Raw genomic sequence first — 19,942 nt, forward strand, 5'->3', positions numbered from 1 at the left:
TCCAAAATGTGGAGGTTTCCACATTTTAAGTCTCTTGGGTCCACACTTCCAATCCCACCACCGAGACAGAAACACTGGTGTCGTATAGCGGCCAGACTAGAACCCTGGAGACCAGTGTTCAAATCCCTCACTCAGCCATGAATGCAGCTCACTGGGTGACCTAGAACCAGCCACAGTCAGCATAACCTACCTCGCAAGGGTATTGGGAGGATAAAATGGTGGGAGGGAGAAACCTTCAGAATGCCTTGAAGGTGAGATACAAACATAATAATAAATCAAATAGAGAACCCCATCAAATGTCTGTTTTTAGTATTTCTTCCTAGTGTTTTCACACAGGAAATCATCTGGCTTCTCAATTCAGAAAATATATATGTACAGTGGTACCTCTGGATGCGAATGGGATCCGTTCCGGAGCCCCGTTTGTGACTGTACGGTATATAATTCTCTCTCTCTCTCTCCTGCTTTGTCTCTTTCTCTGTGGCAGACATACCCTATTTATTGCTCCTCCCTGTTCCGTTTGTGGACCTTTCCATGTCTTTGATGTTCTCCTGCCCAGCCGAATTCCTCTGCCTGCCCCTCCTGAGCCTGAGAGAGCAGCTCTCCAGCAGAGACCTGGCCACAGCCCAGAAGGAGGTGGACCGTTGAGCACTCATGTCTTCTTAATGCTCCATAACTTTACCAAGGTCATTGGCTGGGTCAGTTTAAGGTTCCTGGATGTGACACCAACATCCACACAATTAACAACAGGCCATGGGTAGTTGTCTTGTATGTGTGTGTGTGCTTGATGTAACTGGCAGTTTGAGGACCCAGACTGGGAGTGCTGGCAGGGAGCGTTAACCCTTCGCTTCCTGCTGCAGTCCCGGTCTAGATGGGAGGGTTTTTGCTTCATTGCATTGGAAGGAAAGCTCCCCATTCTCACCTGGGTCAGAGATTCCCTTCAAATGCAGCCCTCCACCCCTTTCTGGATCTGGAATGCAGAAATCTCTTTTATTTATTTATATTTTTAAAAAATAAATTTTTATTAAGATTTAAAAGCTTACAGGGGAAAAAAAGAAAACAATACATATCATAAAAAAACAGAAAACAGAAAAAAGAAATAAAAAACAAGTCAAACCTTTAACTTGCTTACTTACATTCACTTATTTCCTTGACTTCCTCACGCCTCCCATTTTTGTATTCTAATTCAATTAAATATTCCAGCAAATCCTTCCAACTTTGTTTTTATCCTAATAATTTATCTTAACATATTATAATTTTACCTTCTCTCTTTCACCAATTCATTTTTACTTAATCCTTTATATACTTTCTGCTAAAACCACATAATTTTCCCCCAACATCTTTCTAACATTCCTTAATTTTACAGTATTTCTGAAGATAAACTTTAAATTTCTTCCACTCTTCTTCCACCAACTCTTCTCCTTGGTCTTGGAATGCAGAAATCTCCTCCCAGTGTCTCAATTCAATTAAGATGCCCTGCACCTATTATTTACTTTAAAAACAAACAAGCAAACATAGTCGGTAGATCATGAGAGTCATGGGTTCAAGCCCCACTTTGCGCAAAAGGCTCTTGCATTGCAGGGTTAGACTAGATGACCTTTGGTGTTCCCTTCCAACTCTATAAGAAGTGAGGTTACAGGGAGCCAGGCAGAGGGCCTTCTCAGTGGTGGCACCCACCCCATGGAAAACCCTCCCACCAGATGTCAAGGAAATAAACAACTCTCTGACTTTTAGAAGACATCTGAAGGCAACCCTGTTTACGGAATGACTGATGTTTTATTGTGTTTCTAATATTCTGTCGGGAGCCGCCCAGAGTGGCTGGAGAAACCCAGCCAGATGGGCGGGGTATAAATAATAGAGTTAGAGGAGCTTTAAAACAGAAAATATATGAAGAATGGAAAATATTTAAGGAATATATAAGACTATACTGTACAAATAATACCATTTTAGCAGAACTTGAATGATACTTGTAACCAAAAAATGAATGAAACGAATACTTTATTGGAATAGATGAAAAAGGACACAATGCAAAGCTGTGCTACAAAACCATGACTATATAAACAGTATAATGAGAACGATTGGAATTTATGCATAAATTTTTATTAGATTGATATGCCTACGTATAATTTTTTTCTTTTTTTTTTCTTTTATCTTTCTTCTTCTTTTGTCTTGATTTTTCTTTCTGTATTTATCTCTTTTATACTTACCTTTGTTGTAAACGATCATTTGCATCTGGATTTTAAACCAATAAAGATTTACCATGGAAAATAAATAAGAAATAAATATATTATATTATATATATTATTTAATTATATTTAATTATTTAATTATATATTATTATACATGTGTAGCGGATCAGCACAGAAGGAGGGGACAGAGGGGAGGTACACCGCCAAAATTGGAAGAGCCAAAGGAGAAGAGGTTGAAGTCTTCAGAGCTGGTGCTGGGAAGAATCATACAATTGCAGATTTAAAAGGGCCCCTGAGTGCAATCTAGTCTAACCCACTGCCATGCAGGAATAGGCAACTGTCCTTTATGGCTTCTTTTACTAGCCTTCTCCAGGTCACTAGAAGAAATAATGGTTGTTGATTAAAAGGTGATGAGAAATACCTCAAAGATGATCTTAACTAGACCTTTATCATCTCCGTCATACCATCATGGGGAGGCAGACCTACGAGTTGAAATGAATACCTTTTAACACCAGTGAAATATACTCAGTCAAGAGTGGATTTCATGCTCTTTATTCAGCTCATAGTGGTGAGGAGGAATGGAAGTTCCCCCAGAATGTCTGCTTTATATACATTATTTACACAGTGGGCCCCACGTGATTGGCTAATTCCAGGATTCACCTGTAGGCCAATCAGGTTGCGGATTCACTTCCACCTGGAGCTGGATTGTGTGGCTCCTGTGGACCAATCAGACTGCTGCATTCTGGACCCTATTGTTCTAGGACCAATCAGACCACTGAATTCTGAATCCTATTGTTCTAGGACCAATCAGACTGCTGCATTCTGAACCCTATTGTCCTAGGACCAATCAGACTGCTGCATTCTGAATCCTATTGTTCTAGGACCAATCAGACTGCTGCCTTTTAGATCCTATTCAACTCAGTACATACCAGGTTGACCCTCCCCCTTCCATTGCACGGCAGTAGCCACGAGTAACTCAAGCAAGTGATCCAAGCTACATGCTACAAGGGGAGACGGAAAGAGCAAGAGTGTCGCCCTCTTGATGAGATGAGAGAAAATCTGCTTTGTGAGCCCAGATTCCTGCCAAGGAGATTTGAGCTAGAAGATCAGAGGTAGACCACTTGCCATGCATGAAGAAGGTCAACGATTTAATCTCTGGTATCTCCAGGGAGGGCCGGGAGGAGAGATTCCTGCTTGAAACCCTGGCAAGCCATTGCCAGTCAGCGAAGAAAACCACCGATGAGTTTGTATAAACTAGCAACTTTTTAAGTTCCTAGGATCTCTGCAACTTGACCCCATGCACATTACTCCAGAAACCAGCAGGATTTACTCCCAGTTAAGTGTATCTCGGATTTTGCTTCGCAACAATAAGCATTTCAACACTCTTTAACTTTCTGTAACTTTCTGGGACGCGGGTGGCGCTGTGGGGTAAACCACAGAGCCTAGGCTTGCCGATCAGAAGGTCGGCGGTTCGAATCCCCGCGACGGGGTGAGCTCCCGTTGCTCGGTCCCTGCTCCTGCCAACCTACCAGTTCGAAAGCACGTCAAAGTGCAAATAGATAAATAGGTACCGCTCCGGCGGGAAGGGAAACAGCGTTTCCGTGCGCTGCTCTGGTTCGCCAGAAGCGGCTTAGTCATGCTGGCCACATGACCCGGAAGCTGTACGCCGGCTCCCTCGGCCAGTAAAGCGAGATGAGCGCCGCAACCCCAGAGTTGGCCCCTAATGGTCAGGGGTCCCTTTACCTTTACCTAAGTGTATCTCGGACTTTGCTTCGCAACGAAAAGCATTTCAACACACTCTAACTTTCTGTAGGATCTTATCAGCCTATTAGCACTCAGCTTCTGCCTCCGATTTCAAAAGAATATTGAGGGACGCCCGTTCCTGGCTGAAGATTCCTAAGATCCCAGCCTTACAATAATGGAGGCAATTCTAAATGGGGATCAAGCTGTCTGGAAGCCTGTCAATCCTGGATATATGAAGGCAGCAGAATAAGGGAAGCGCACTCTGCCCATGCTCAGAAACACTCTATTCCAAGGGGTGGAAGATAAAGGAGATAAAATTCCGTCAAAAGAGGAGTGGCAAATAAAAATGCTTGGAACTAGCATACATGACGGAAAAGATCAGAGATCGACCAACCCAAAAGTTTAAAAGGGAATGGGAGATCCATAGACAATATTTAAAAGAACAGGGTCCCCATATAAAAACTTTAGAATGCTTTGAATAACTCTCGGAATTGAAAAAGGTATAAAGATCACAAACAAGATTTAATAAAGTTTATTGAAAAAATAGAGGCAAGTAATTAAGGAAACAAAGAACCCATAACAAGGAAGTCGGAAGTTGATGGCTGGAATATTTCTGTGCATTTGTGATGTATTGTTCTATTTCTTCTTCTTTTTGGTAGGAGATGTATTGTGTTTTTTCTTTTCTTTTCTTTTTCTAAGCTTCCGTTGTGTGTGAATGTGTTAATTTTAAACCAATAAAGATTGAATTGCAAAAATAAAAACAAAAAAATTGAAACACTCTCTTCTTTATACTACGTCACGCTCTCCGGCGTTTGGCAAAGACAGATTTTGCAACGTGATTTTGGAGAGTTGAGTGCTGCCTTCTGCTCAGTTATGAATGTACACCAAACAGTTGAAGTGCAAATGCTACCCCCCCCAAAAAAAAAAAATCCTGGGGAAAATAGTTTACCCCATCCATCATCCTTAACAAACTACACCTCCCAAGATTGGCAGGGGGCCAACTTTAAACGTTTGGGGTGTCACTGGGTGACCTCATTGCTGGGCCAGTGTCGGATTTACGTACAAGCTAAACAAGCTATAGCTTAGGGTCCCACTCTCTTGGGGGGCCCCATAAAATTTAAAGGAAAAAACACCTGGCTGTACATTTCCAAAATATAAGATAAAAAACAAATAAAACCGACATACAGCAACAGTGTTTTGTGTTGTGTAGGCTCCTATGATGTAAGTAATGGGCCTCGCCTGCTAGCCTGCTCCCTAAAATATCACTGGTTTGCTCATTTCTATATATAGGGTGCCTACATTCTGCATGTTGCAAATGGCTTTAGATACCTATTAGGTCCATAAATTACCATATAGCATATACAGTGGACACTCGGGTCGTGAACGTAATCCATGCGGGATGCACGTTTGCAACCCACAGCGGCACGTCTGTGCACGCGTGGGTTGCGATTCAGCGCTTCTGCACATGCGCAAAGCGCAATTTAGCACTTCTGCGCATGTGTAACTGCCAAAACCCGGAGGTAACCCGTTCCGGTACTTCCGGGTTTCAACGGTCTGTAACCCGAAAAAAACGAAACCTCAAGCATCTGAGGTAGAGAGGTAGAGTGCATGATACCCAGCTCTACCTCTTTTTTAAATCAGAACCAGTGAGGGCGGTGAAGGTCCTGTGTGAGTGTCTGGAGGCGGTTGGAGGATGGATGGCGGCTAACAGATTGAGGTTGAATCCTGACAAGACAGAAGTACTGTTTTTGGGGGACAGGAGGTGGGCAGGTGTGGAGGATTCCCTGGTCCTGAATGGGGTAACTGTGCCCCTGAAGGACCAGGTGCGCAGCCTGGGAGTCATTTTGGACTCACAGCTGTCCATGGAAGCACAGGTCAAATCTGTGTCCAGGACAGCTGTTTACCAGCTCCATCTGGTATGTAGGCTGAGACCCTATCTGCCTGCGGACTGTCTCGCCAGAGTGGTGCATGCTCTGGTTATCTCCCGCTTGGATTACTGCAATGCACTCTACGTGGGGCTACCTTTGAAGGTGACCCGGAAACTACAACTAATCCAGAATGCGGCAGCTAGACTGGTGACTGGGAGCGGCCGCCGAGACCATATAACACCGGTCTTGAAAGACCTACATTGGCTCCCAGTATGTTTCCAAGCACAATTCAAAGTGTTGGTGCTGACCTTTAAAGCCCTAAACGGCCTCGGTCCAGTATACCCGAAGGAGTGTCTCCACCCCCATTGTTCTGCCCGGTCACTGAGGTCCAGCGCCGAGGGCCTTCTGGCGGTTCCCTCATTGCGAGAAGCAAAGCTACAGGGAACCAGGCAGAGGGCCTTCTCGGTAGTGGCGCCCACCCTGTGGAACGCCCTTCCAGCAGATGTCAAAGCGATAAACAACTACCTGACATTCAGAAGACATCTTAAGGCAGCCCTGTTCAGGGAAGTTTTTAACGTGTGATATTTTAGTGTATTTTTGGTTTCTATGGAAGCCGCCCAGAGTGGCTGGGGAGGCCCAGCCAGATGGGCGGGGTATAAATAATAAATTATTATTATTATTATTATTATTATTATTATTATCTGTAACCTGAGGTATGACTGTATTCAACACAAAAACAGTGACAGTTTGTTGTTGACAAAGGACAGCTGGGAGGAGCTGAGGGCCTCATCAAACCTAAATCCGGCCCTGCATTGCCCCCTAACCTCGCCTCTGCCTGACCACCCTATACAGCACCGCTTGCTCTGAAGCTACAACTGCAGCCAGAAGGATCCAGTGCCCCAAGAATGGCGGCTAGGAATCTTTTTTTGACCCTAGGGGAAACGTCTTAAGAATAAGTTCAGATATATAAGTTTTAATGAGAAATAAGATTAAATAAAGTAAAAGTGGATGGTTAATTGGTGAAAGAAAGAATGGAAAATTACAGTATATTAAGATAAGATAAAAGGATAAAAATAAGATGAAGGATTTGCTGAAATATCTATATGAATTAGAATACAAAGAGGGGAGGTGTGAGGAGGTCAAGGAGATAAGTTAAGAAAGGGAGTTATATTGAGGCTTAACTTGTCCTTTTGTTTTGTTTTTTGATTGTATCTTTTTTTTCTTTTTTAGCTGTTTTTTCTTTTGCTATTTTTCTATTTTTATTTCTTTCTTGGATATGTTTTCTTTTTGTATATTGTGTTTTTTTTTGTAACCTTTTAAAACTTGAATAAATATTATTGGGGGGGGGGGGAGAGAATGGCGGCTAGGCAGTGCCAGGCCCAGCCCAGAATACAGAGAAGAGGACCTCTGCTGCAACCCCCACCCCCAAAGCTGGCCCCCCCCTCGGCTCTCAACAGTCTCTCCAATGCCTTATAAAACCAGAAATGAATGGTCACAAGAAGGAGCACATATCATTTCCATGCAATAGGCACCTGTGTGTTTGAAGAGGCTTTGTGTGGGTTTGCTTTCCTCACAGAAAGAACCCTGAATTTTAATGGGGGGGGGTTTGGTAAGCAGAGCAAGCACTTACCATACCCTCCAATATTTCTCCGATGAAAATAGGCATCCTAAATCAGTGTTTCCCTACCTTTTGGTCTCCAGCTGTTTATGGACTACAATTCCCATCATCCCTGACCACTGGGTCTTGCTAGCTAGGGATGATGGGAGTTGTAGTCCAAAAACAGCTAGAGGCCAAAGGTTGGGAAACACTGTCCTAAATAATAATCATCATAATCATAACAACAACAACAACAACAACAACAACAACAACAACAACAACAACGTTTTATGCGTTGGAAGCTACACAGAGTGGCGGCTTCCAACACATTATTTTATTATTTATTTTTATTTTATTTTTTTTATACTCCATCATCTGACTACTTCACCCCAGCCACTCTGGCCAGCTTCCAACACATATAACAACATAATTAAACATTTTAAAACTTCTCCCTATACAGAGCTACCTTCAGGTGTCTTCTAAAGGCTGTTTTGTTACTTGTCTCCTTGGCTGGGGGGTCCCCTACCTCCAGGCCCGCCAACATTCCTCGAATAATTAAAATAGAGATACCCTATGGAAAAATGGGACATTCGGGGATCAAATAAAAAAACTGGGGTGGCTTCTGTAAATCTGGGACTCTCCCTGGAAAATAGGGACGCTTCGAGCGTCTGCAAAAGGCGGCTGTGGGTTTGAGGATGTTTGCGTCCTGGATATTTATTTTGGTTCATTTTTTTTTTTTTTTTTTTTTTTTGCGTGAGCGCAGCAAGCACTTTCCCTTGCCAGAATCAGCCCTCCCCCACGCGCCCAGCCCCCAAACTCGCGTGGAAACCTCGCCGCCACTTTACCGGTCCTTTCTTTTTTTCCTCTCTTTTTTGTTTATATTTGTGATCTTGTCTTTTTTCTCTCCCCCCCCCCCGTTTTTCTTTTGCTGTGATATGTGTTATATCTGTAAGAAACTTAATAAAAATTGTTATTTTTTTAAAAAAGAAAGAAACCTCGCCACCCAGTGGCGTAGCGTGGGTTGTCAGCACCCGGGGCAAGGCAAGTAATTTGCGCCCCCTAACCCGTGGATTTGCGCCCCCTAACCCTAACCCCCAGATGTTGAGCCCGGTGCGGCCGGCCCCCCCTGGCCCCCTAACCCGTGGATTTGCGCCCCCTAACCCTAACCCCCAGATGTTGCACCCGGTGCGGCCGGCCCCCCTGGCCCCCTAACCCGTGGATTTGCGCCCCCTAACCCTAACCCCCAGATGTTGCACCCGGTGCGGCCGGCCCCCCCTGGCCCCCTAACCCGTGGATTTGCGCCCCCTAACCCTAACCCCCAGATGTTGCGCCCGGTGCGGCCGGCCCCCCCTGGCCCCCTAACCCGTGGATTTGCGCCCCCTAACCCTAACCCCCAGATGTTGCGCCCGGTGCGGCCGGCCCCCCCTGGCCCCCTAACCCGTGGATTTGCGCCCCCTAACCCTAACTCCCAGATGTTGCGCCCGGTGCGGCCGGCCCCCCCTGGCCCCCTAACCCGTGGATTTGCGCCCCCTAACCCTAACCCCCAGATGTTGAGCCCGGTGCGGCCGGCCCCCCCTGCACCCCCCACGCTACGCCACTGTCGCCACCACTTTCCCCGTCTAGGATGGGCGTGCAGAAGCATCCACGCGAGCCTGGCGAGTTGGACGGCGGCGCGTCCTGGGCAGCTTGGGGAGGGGCGCCGTCGGGCGAGTGCGGGGAGCTGCCGGGCGTCTCTACCTTGGGAGAGGGGCGGCGGTGGGCGGAGGAAGGCGCCGGAGGGCGGGCGGAGGAGAGGCGGGGAGGCGGCGGCGGCGGCGGCAGGACGGTGCCTGGAGGGGGCGGTGCCGCGGCTCCCGTCTCCGGAGCGCACGTAGCGGCCGCAGGGCGCACGGGCTCAGTCGGCAGGCGCTCCTTCTCCGTCCCGGGTGCCTCCGCTCGCCTCGCCTCGTCCGATGCTCATGCTGCGGGCTCCCGATCCCGGCTCGGGCGCCGGAGCGCCCGACGGGGCGGCGGACCCGGCCGGCTGCGGCGTGGACGACGAGGCTCTCCAAGCCGCGCGCCTTCGCGGCCGCAGGCTGTCCGGCCGCCGCGGCTCCAACTACAAGATCAGCCGCCGCAGCTCGGCCGAGCTGGCGGCGCTCAGGGGCTTCGACGGCGCCGACGAGCCCCGACGGGAGCTGCAGGCGGCGGTGGCGGCGGCAGGAGCTCCGGCCGGCGCGCCGCCGCCGCCTCCCTCCTGCGCTCCTGCCGCGCCGGGATCCGCCGGCAGCGAGAGCCCCCGCGAGGCCGCGCCGTCGCAGCCGCCCACCGAGCGCGATCACTGGGAGCAGGAGGAGAAGGAAGAGGCCGAGACGCGCGCCGTGGCCACGTCCCCCGACGGCCGCTTCCTCAAGTTCGACATCGAGATCGGACGCGGCTCCTTCAAGACCGTCTACAAGGGGCTGGACACCGAGACCACCGTCGAGGTGGCCTGGTGCGAGCTGCAGGTTGGTCAGCAACCGGTGGGAAGGAAGGGGGGGGTCCCGTTTTCTTGGGGGTCCCGCTTTGGTTTCAGCCGTCGCCTTTAGAGGCTCAGCCTCTGGGATTTGCTGGAGTAGGGGAAGAGGAGCGAAGGAAGAAGAGCGCCTCTGAGCGCGTGCAGAGTGAATTCCCGCCAGCTGCAGCCGCGACTTCGCCAGTTAGGGTTTTGTTTTTGTTTTTGAACTTTTTTCTTTATTGGTTTTCACAACATTATAAGACAAACAAACATAAATCATAGCCTTATTGAAAATAACACTTGTTAACATTGTTAAGGGACTTCCTCGCTTCCCCTTGGTTGAATTTCATTGCATGTCCTTTTAACGGTTTTCCAAATCACAGTTCTTATAAAATGTAACTTAAACATTAACATCTTTAGGGTTTTGAAGGGCTTTGAGGCTCAGGGAGTGTCCGAGACGCAGCCCCTCTCTTTTGGGGAGCTCAAGTGTGAGGTAAAGGGTAAAGGGACCCCTGACCAATAGGTCCAGTCGTGGCCGACTCTGGGGTTGCGGCGCTCATCTCGCTTTATTGGCCGAGGGAGCCGGCGTACAGCTTCCATGTCATGTGGCCAGCATGCCTAAGCCGCTTCTGGCGAACCAGAGCAGCGCACGGAAACGCCGTTTGCCTTCCCGCTGGAGCGGTACCTATTTATCTACATGCACTTTGAGGTGCTTTCGAACTGCGTTTAACCCACAGCAGCACCCGCGTCCCTAGCTCAGGTGTAGGGAGAGAAAATAGCGGTGCCACAAGAGCACAACCCCCGGGAACCGCAGTTTACCCTTTTCCGAGCTACAATTCCCAGCACCCTTAACAAACGGCATTCCCCAGGATATTTTGGGGGAAAGAATGTGCTTTCAATGTGCAGTGTGAATGTGAAAGGTGTTGAATGTCAGGGTGTCTGAAGCTCTGAGACCCTTTGACCGGTGACTTAAATTTTTCTCACTTACATCTTCCTCGCTTTCCTAATGCCAGCTGGCACAGCTCTGCTTAGGACCTGCTCTAATGTTCCACCATTGTTTTCTTTCTTTATGCCCCTTCTCTGGAGTCGGGTACTTATGGTTCGTCGATTTATATGGGCTTAGTTCATTCCAGTGATTTCAGAGCAGAAAATTCTGCTCAATGTTGGAAAAAGAGCTCTAGCTGTTAGGTGTGAAAGTCGCCAAAGTGAATCACTGCTTCGGTTGTTCGTTCCTTCCAGGAAACAGAATGCCAAGATTGGGTCGAAATTTTATATATAAATATATATACATAGAAAATGACAGGCACTGCATCCAGTAAGCCTATTTCTAAAAAGAGGAGTTCAATAAATTGGAAATTGGGGGGCGAGTGGTTGTAGGGAGAACCCTGTTAGAGACTTACATACTCTGTGGGACCAAGGTGAGAATTTCTGGCATCTTCTCATCTTGGTGGGGGGTGGGGGTGGGGGGTGGGAGAACCAGTGGAGCTCAGGTCCAGATGAGGTAATGGAGAGGAACAGGAGCACCCCCCCCCTTGAAGAAAATCTGCCTGCTTGTCTGGTTATGAAAAAAGGAGGGCAGACGATATCACAAAATAATAACATGTCTTCTGCACAGCAAATTGTTGTATGGGCTTCTGTTATGCATCTCAGAGGGGAATTGCAGGTTTCTTTACTGGCTGCGGGGTACAGATCCTATTGCTGGGTCGCAGACCCATGGGATGTAGCTGTCTGCCTGCTTTCATTCTCTTCGCTGCTATTCTGGAAGACTAGAAGCCAACTTTGCCCTCTCCCTCCAGATGTGATGGAGCGGGAGGGGAGGGGTGTTGTCAAAGCCAAAGGGTCCAATATTTAGTTCTTGCCTTCTCTTCCTCCAGAGGTGTAGTTCTCAAATCTACATGATCATTGGAAATGTACTCTGCATATGCTCAGAGGCACAACTGCATTGGCACCTTTTTTTCAGAGCTGAGCCCAGGTTTGGACTCTGGCTTTAGAGCTGAGGCCGGATGCAAGGCGATCCCTCTTTGAGATTAAAGTTGTTGCCGTTCCGTAATGATTTTGAGTGAGGGTGTTTCGTTGGCACAGCTTTCTTTGCTCAAGGACTGGCATGGGGAGACGGCAGCAACCTGGGCTTTGCCACTGCATCAGGGCTGCACGACTTGATTCTGGCATGGAGAGGAAGGGAAGGCAATGGAGCTGGCTGCCGCTTTTGTGCAAGCCGTGTTTGCCAGGGGGATTAATTTGGAAGAGTTCAATGTGACTTGCTTGGCACTGCGAAATCGATCATGTGCCATAAAGGTGTACGAGGCAGACAGAGTCTCCTGCCTTCCCCAGAGCTTTGGGAAATGTGTGTGTGTGTGTGTGTGTTTGTGTGTGGTTGGAACAGGTGCGAGGAAGGGCAGAATTTTTTATTGTGTTTCCAAAAATGGAAAAATTACACACCACCCCAGTTGTTGTTTTTTTTAAAAAGTGTACAGACTGTTACGAAAGCTTTTATCTAAGGATAGGTATAGCAAACGAGACCCACTCAGAGCTAGAGAAATCCTAGGAAGTTGCCCAGGCACTAGAACTTCTTGCATTGTGCCTAAGAAGTTGAAATATTTTTCTAATCCTAATTTGAAACTGCCTTCCGCTTGATTGAATTTTCTGGGAAATTCAAATGTCTATGTACCAACCCAAGTTATCTGAATAGAAGATTTTTAAAACTGTGCTCTGGCCAATATTAGTTCTACTCCCGAGTAGACCTTTTGAAATTAGAAGGCACTGGTGCTATTTTTCCTAGAAAAAAAGGCGCCAGAGCTCACCATGAAAGCCTCCCTTGTTCTCTCCTTGTTCTCCTTGAGAGGTGGCCGGAACTGAGTTCCTGTGGGTTCTGGCTGAAAAAATATGCCCTGGAAGGCATAAATAACTTGGGAATGTTAAGTTCAACAGGTCCACTCTTGAGTAGAACAACCCTATATATTCAGAGTTGCTCAGCTGGTAGAGCAGGGGTCAGCAAACTTTTTCAGCAGGGGGCCAGTACACTGTTCCTCAGACCTTGTGGGGGGGCCGGACTATATTTTTGGGGGGGGGACACGAATTCCTATGCCCCACAAATAACACAGAGATGCATTCTAAATAAAAGCACACATTCTACTCATGTAAAAACACACTGATTCCTAGACCGTCCACGGGCTGGATTGAGAAGGCGATTGGGCCAGATCCGGCCCCCGGGCCTTAGTTTGCCTACCCATGTGGTAGAGCATGAGACTCGAGGTATGGGTTCGAGTCTCTTGTTGGGCAAAAGATTCCTGCATTGTTGGGGGCCGGGACTAGATGGTCCCTTTCCAACTTTGCAGTTCTGTGATTCTGCCCTTAAGAGCCCAGTGGAACAGTCGCCCTCTACTGAACATTGTTTCCATCCCTCGGCCGTTCAGTGAGAACAAAGGTAAAGTTAAAGGGACCCCTGACCATTAGGTCTAGTCGTGGTCGACTCTGGGGTTGCAGCGCTCATCTCGCTTTACTGGCTGAGGGAGCAGGCATACTGCTTCTGGGTCATGTGGCCAGCATGACTAAGCTGCTTCTGGCGAACCAGAGCAGCACATGGAAACGCCATTTACCTTCCCACCACCAGAGTGGTACCTATTTATCTACTTGCACTTTGACGTGCTTTCAAACTGCTAGGTTGGCAGGAGCAGGGACCGAGCAACGGGAGGTCACCTCGTCGCGCCGACCTTCTGATCGGCAAGTCCTAGGCTCTGTGGTTTAACCCACAGCGCCCCCCGCGTCCCAGTGAGAACAAAATGTTATTTAAAATGAAGGCTCTCTCTTGCATTTATTAAACTGTCTAATCAGTCCTGCAGCCAAAGATCAGGCTGGTTAGCACAAATCAGGATGTAACATGCAGCCCTCTCAGCAATTCCCCATCCTCCCTCCTTGGTTCCCCCATTCATATTCCCCCACCCTCCAAAATTTTACCTGTCCAATTCCTGATTCCCCCCTTCAGCTCAGTATTCACTCTTTCCTTCAGACCTCTGTCTCCGCCCATTCTTCGCCCAACTTCCTGCTCTTCATCCTGCTTCACCACTCTGGGCACCTCGCCCGTTTCCTCTATACCATCTAGGATTCCTTCCCACTCCACCGCTCGCCGTTCATTCTTTCTGCCTGCTTGGGACCACATCCTTGCTCTGGTCTTGCGAAAGGGCGTAAAGTCTCCTGTTTCCAGGTTCTGCGTGAGGTTTCTCCCAGCCAAAATGACTTTCCCCCTTCCCTCACAGAAGCAGCAGTACAGTGGTACCTCGGGTTACATACACTTCAGGTTACAGACTCTGCAAACCCAGAAATAGTGCTTCAGGTTAAGAACTTTGCTTCAGGATAAGAACAGAAATCGGGCTCTGGCGGTACGGCAGCAGCAGGAGGCCCCATTAGCTAAAGTGTTAAGAACAGTTTCAGGTTAAGAACGGACCTCCGGAACGAATTAAGTACTTAACCCGAGGTACCACTGTATCTGCTTGCAGTGCTTCTGCTGACACCCTTCTCTGAAGCAGGTAGAATGTTATTTAATCTTTTTTTATCTGACCTCCCATTATTTCTTCACAATGTAACCACTCATATCCCTTATTTAATATTTACTTTAATAGTGGCTGAATTTTTGAGTGCTGTCCATGTAGAAAGACTGGGCCATTATAAAGAGATTTAAAGGTAAAGGGACCCCTGACCATTAGGTCCAGTCATGGCCGACTCTGGGGTTGCAGCGCTCATCTCGCTCTATAGGCTGAGGGAGCCGGCGTACAGCTTCCGTGTCATGTGGCCAGCATGACTAAGCCGCTTCTGGCGAACCAGAGCAGCACACGGAAACACTGTTTACCTTCCCGCCGGAGCAGTACCTATTTATCTACTTGCACTTTGACGTGCTTTTGAACTGCTAGGTTGGCAGGAGCAGGGACCCAGCAACAGGAGCGCACCCTGTCGCGGGGATTCGAACCGCCGACCTTCCAATCCACAAGTCCTAGGCTCTGTGGTTAACCCACAGCGCCACCTGCATCCCATAAAGAGATTTAGTGGTTCTTAATTGATCGGTGATGTGGTAGTGTTGTATTATTTATGCAAATTGATTTTCTCTTGAGTTAAAGATCTGATTGGGACAAACCCTGCTATGCTGAGCTCTTATTTTGCACAATTTGTATATGGTGTCTGTTTGATAATGTGTGGTTTGCTGTACCTAATACCTAACGCTGTGTTTAATAAAGGATATTTGATTAGAATGTTTGTGAACATTCCATTCCAAACCAGTCTCCCAGGAAGCCAATGTGGGAAGAAGGAGGTGGCCAGCGAGCTTGGAGTTTGACAAGTGCCACATTTTAGCCTATAAAATATACAAATATGAAGGAGTTGGTTGCGTTTTACGCATGTCTTCGTTTGCTTAAGGTCATTACGAAAGGCCAAACGTTATGTGTCATCGGTGCATTGAGTTAAAATAAAGGAAGGACACTGAGGCTGGCATTTTGGAAATTTATTAATGTTTAAGTTTCGCTCTTCTCGTTCCAAGAGTGACTAGGGCTCGTTGCAGTTCACCAGGCCCTGACTACACTGATACGGTTTATGTGTATGTGGTAGGAGAAGAGGAGCTTTATTTTTGCCCAAACGTTTCTTTTCTACAGACATTTGCATTTTTCAGCCAAAAAACGGGAAAAGAAGCAGAACTTTTCTCTGCACTGTGGCAAGTTTCAGAGGTGTGGCTAGGTTGATTTATTACAAGCGCGCACACACACACACACGAACTTGCACACTCAACTTGCGGCACCTTGAAAGGCAAACAGATTTATTGTGGCGTGCGCTTTCAGAGCCGTGCGCTAGATTGAGTGCTGGATAAATTCAATCAAACTTTCCTCGTGAATCCTCGTTCAGCCATTCCATGCGGTCTCCCTTTGAAGCTTGAAGCACGGCGACTTTCAGGTCAGCAAGCAGAGTGCTCTGGAAGACCGGCTTCTGAATTTGATCGTTTTTTGTCGATGTCCATGGATTGTTTTGCGAGGAAAAGATCAACTTCCAGTGTTCAGCGTGCCAGCCATCACAACCTCTTGAGCGGGGCAGTTCCATAGTTCGTGTTGCATGAAGAAGGACTTTCTGAATATTCCAATGAATTCTAGACTTATGGTAAAGGTAAAGGGACCCCTGACCATTAGGTCCAGTCGTGACCGACTCTGGGGTTGCGGCGCTCATCTCGCTTTATTGGCCGAGGGAGCCGGTGTACAGCTTCCGGGTCACATGGCCAGCATGACTAAGCCACTTCTGGCGAATTAGAGCAGCATACAGAAACACCGTTTACCTTCCCGCCAGACTGGTACCTATTTATCTACTTGCACTTTGACGAGCTTTCGAACTGCTAGGTTGGCAGGAGCAGGGACCGAGCAACGGGAGCTCACCCCATCGCAGGGATTTGAACTGCCGACCTTCTGATCGGCAAGTCCTAGGCTCTGTGGTTTAACCCACAGTGCAACCCGCGTCCCTTTCTAGACTTATGAGAGAGGGAGGAAAAAGTTTTCTATCCTGTTTCACCGTGGCATGTTGAAGCTTTTCCTCGGCAGGCAGGGGTGTTCTCTACCCCCCTGATGATGTTGGTTGCCCTTTCCCGAACCTGCGATATCCTTTTTGAGTTGAGGTGACCAGAACCATACATAGTATTCCAAATGCAGTCGCACCGTAGATTTTTATAACAGCGTTACAATATCCGCAGTTTTATTTTCAGCTCTTTTCCTCATGGTTCCCAACATGGAAGTCACTCAAGGCCAGTTCAGAATCCATTAGTATATTTGTGAAATGAAGATATTTAATATTGTGATGCTTGCTTTACTGAATTTTACTGCTCATCCGCTCAGTTTGGAAAGGTCTCTTTGAAGCTCCCCATCAGTCCCTTTTTGTTTTATCCACCCAGAACAATTTCGTATCGCCAGAAAACTTGGCTGCCTCGCTGCTCACCCCTCTAGATCATGTGTGAACAAGTTTAAAAGAACAGGTTCCCAATACTGATCCTTCGAGGATTCTACTTTCTTCCGTCTGGAGAACTGCCAATTATTCCTGCCCTGTATTTCTTACTGTCGCTCCAATGCCGACCTGAAAGGCACTGTTTTCCAGTGGGTGGGGGACTTCAAAGGCTGAAATAGATGAACTGGAATTTACCAGTAAAATTTGATTTTATTTACTTAGGACTCAATCAGGTCCAAGGTTTTCTGTCCCGCTACAGCGTTAAGTAAGCACAGTAAAGCTAGGAAGATTTGTGTTATCACCAAGTACTGTTGCCTTGAGTTGTCACTGCGCTTAACTTGTATACAGACTGTGCACCTGACATTTCTTCATTTTGTATAAGCGCACAGACACACCCAACTGAAGACGACACTCGAAGGTGCCATAGGACTCTGTTGTTGTTTTTCTTTATTGTCACCGCAATGTCTCTGGGAACCTCCTAGTCCTCTAGAGGTGCAAATAAAGTCACCGGTGGCTGCTTAGACACTTTTCCTTCATCCTATCTGCTGTGGCTTCTTGGCCATGTCAGAAAAACCAAGAAAAAGTCACCCTCTATTCTTTTTGTCCTACTGACTCACAGGTCTGGCCACCTATCTTTGGCCTTTGCTCTCTGTTTATACCCAGATTACACAAAATAAGGTGTTGAGGCTACCTCTGGACTCATAGAATCATAGAATAGAATCATAGAATCATAGAGTTGGAAGAGACCACAAGGGCCATCGAGTCCAAGCCCCTGCCAAGCAGGAAACACCTTCAGAGCACTCCTGACATATGGTTGTCAAGCCTCTGTTTAAAGACCTCCAAAGAAGGAGACTCCACCGCACTCCTTGGCAGCAAATTCCACTGTCGAACAGCTCTTACTGTCAGGAAGTTCTTCCTAATGTTTAGGTGGAATCTTCTTTCTTGTAGTTTGGATCCATTGCTCTGTGTCCGCTTCTCTGGAGCAGCAGAAAACAACCTTTCTCCCTCCTCTATGTGACATCCTTTTATATATCACCCCTTAACCTCCTCTTCTCCAGGCTAAACATGCCCAGCTCCCTTAGCCGTTCCTCATAAGGCATCGTTTCCAGGCCTTTGACCATTTTGGTTGCCCTCCTCTGGACACGTTCCAGTTTGTCAGTGTCCTTCTTGAACTGTGGTGCCCAGAACTGGACACAGTACTCCAGGTGAGGTCTGACCAGAGCAGAATACAGTGGCACTATTACTTCCCTTGATTTAGATGCTATACTCCTCTTGATGCAGCCCAGAATTGCATTGGCTTTTTTAGCTGCCGCGTCACACTGTTGGCTCATGTCAACTCATACATGTTGGGAAGTTTAACTCCTGAATAACCAGAATAATCCAAACAGGTGTTGAAGGCAGCAGTCTTCGAAATTAGCCAGGCGCATTTTGCACCTGGCTTTCAACCACTTGTGACCAAGTGAAGATGACTGGGCACCAGGATGTCTCCATCATCTGGGGATCATTGGATTGGGACTGTTTTCACACACTTCACACCCCACCCTGTAGAATTCTATCAGCTATATTTTATCTATACAATCAGGATGAATTTCTGGAACCAACATGTGTTTTCTGTGCAGCCTGAGCAGGAACAGTCACCACTAAGCAAAAGAGGTCAGAATAGGCCTATATATATGTTGGCTGCCCCCTGGATCAAGTGACTTTTCTTCTTTCAGTTCTCAAAGCTCTTAACCTAGCTCAAGTTAGTCCTCCGAACTAGCCAGACATTTAACTGAGAATCAATCACAGTCAGTCCATCGTTTGAAAAATAAGGCTTTTGAGCCGTTTGGCTCCAAAACGGCAACTAGACCTTCTGTTTTGGGACTACAGTTCCCATCATCCCTGACCACTGGTCCTGTTAGCTAGGGATGATGGGAGTTGTAGTCCCAAAACAGCTGGAGGGCCAAGTTTGGCCATGCCTGGTTTAAGGAGTCTTTCTGCACCTGGCTTATATATCTGAGTTTCTAACACAGGAAGGAAGGCTACTTAAGGTGACTTTGAAGGGTGAGGGGTGCTAGCTTTGGATAGGTTTTTTAAAATGTTGAGGTTTACTATTGTAATATGGCTTCTCAGTGCAGGCACCGAATTAATTTGGAATTATAACCAAAAGCCTCTGTAGACAAACTGGACTAAATTGACATAGTAGTCATTTCCACCAAGTATTTTACATTGGTTAACAAGTTAAAAGCATCATCCTCAACCTGAGAAATAGCCTGTTGTTCCCCTCAAAAATGCAGCACCAAAAAGCTTTTGCCAGACTCTTGTTTTGAACAGATGGATCAAAGGTTCAACTGGGGAGATCTGGGGGGCATCCCAGTCCAAGACGGATTATGTATCTGTGGGGGAGCAGATTTAGTGAGTAGGGTTGCCCCATTATATTCTTGAATGTCAGCTTTATTCTGATTTTAAGAACTCTTTCCAAAGAGCAGTTCAGTATGAGAGAATGACAGAAAAATTAGGCTTTCTGTTACAAGGAACTAATCACCATGTGGCTTTTGCTGTGTGGGCTTCCAGTTCTGGGAAAATATATTTGGAATCCATTTCAATTCACTGCTGTAGAGATGCAGCAGTTTCCCCTATCTGGTTTGTTTTTAACAAACACTTACAGTGGTATCTTGGTTTACAAACTTAGTCCGTTCCGGAAGCCTGTTCTTAAACCCAAATCGTTCTTAAACCGAGGCGCGCTTTCCCTAATGAGGCCTTCCACCAACGGTGCCCTTCCACCGTTCGGATTCCGTTCTTAGACCGAGGTAAAGTTCTCAAACCAAGACACTATTCCCAGTTTTGCGGAGATTGTAAACCAAATCGTTCTTAAACTGGACTGTTCTTAAACCAAGGTACCACTGTACTACAAAACTTTGCCCGTGTATGCTTTCTGCATCGCATCGGAAATGTGTGCCTTAAATGGACACCTTTCATGTGGTTAGTTTGTTTCGTCTTAGAATCAGAGAATTGTAGAGTTGGAAGGGACCAACTAGTCCAACACCCCCCCCCCCAGGCAGAAATGTTTTTACCCAATGTGGGGCTCAAACCTACAATCCTGAGATTAAGAGTCTGACAATCTGCCATCTTA

The 19,942-nt window shown here is 47.2% G+C and overlaps 1 protein-coding gene across 1 annotated transcript in view; it reads left to right on the top strand.

Moving 5' to 3' along the window:
- Positions 1-9,346: 9,346 nt before the first annotated feature.
- Positions 9,347-19,942, top strand: part of WNK4 (WNK lysine deficient protein kinase 4) — a gene marked incomplete at its 5' end in the record, with an annotated part of 67,333 nt that continues 56,737 nt past the window's right edge. The window contains one exon of the mRNA XM_079949280.1: positions 9,347-9,880. Coding sequence (XP_079805406.1) covers positions 9,347-9,880 — 534 coding nt within the window. The remainder of the gene's footprint in view (positions 9,881-19,942) is intronic.

The sequence above is a fragment of the Podarcis cretensis genome, assembly GCF_951804945.1.
Source record: "Podarcis cretensis genome assembly, chromosome: 13".
In the NCBI taxonomy this organism is placed as follows: Eukaryota; Metazoa; Chordata; class Lepidosauria; order Squamata; family Lacertidae; genus Podarcis; species Podarcis cretensis.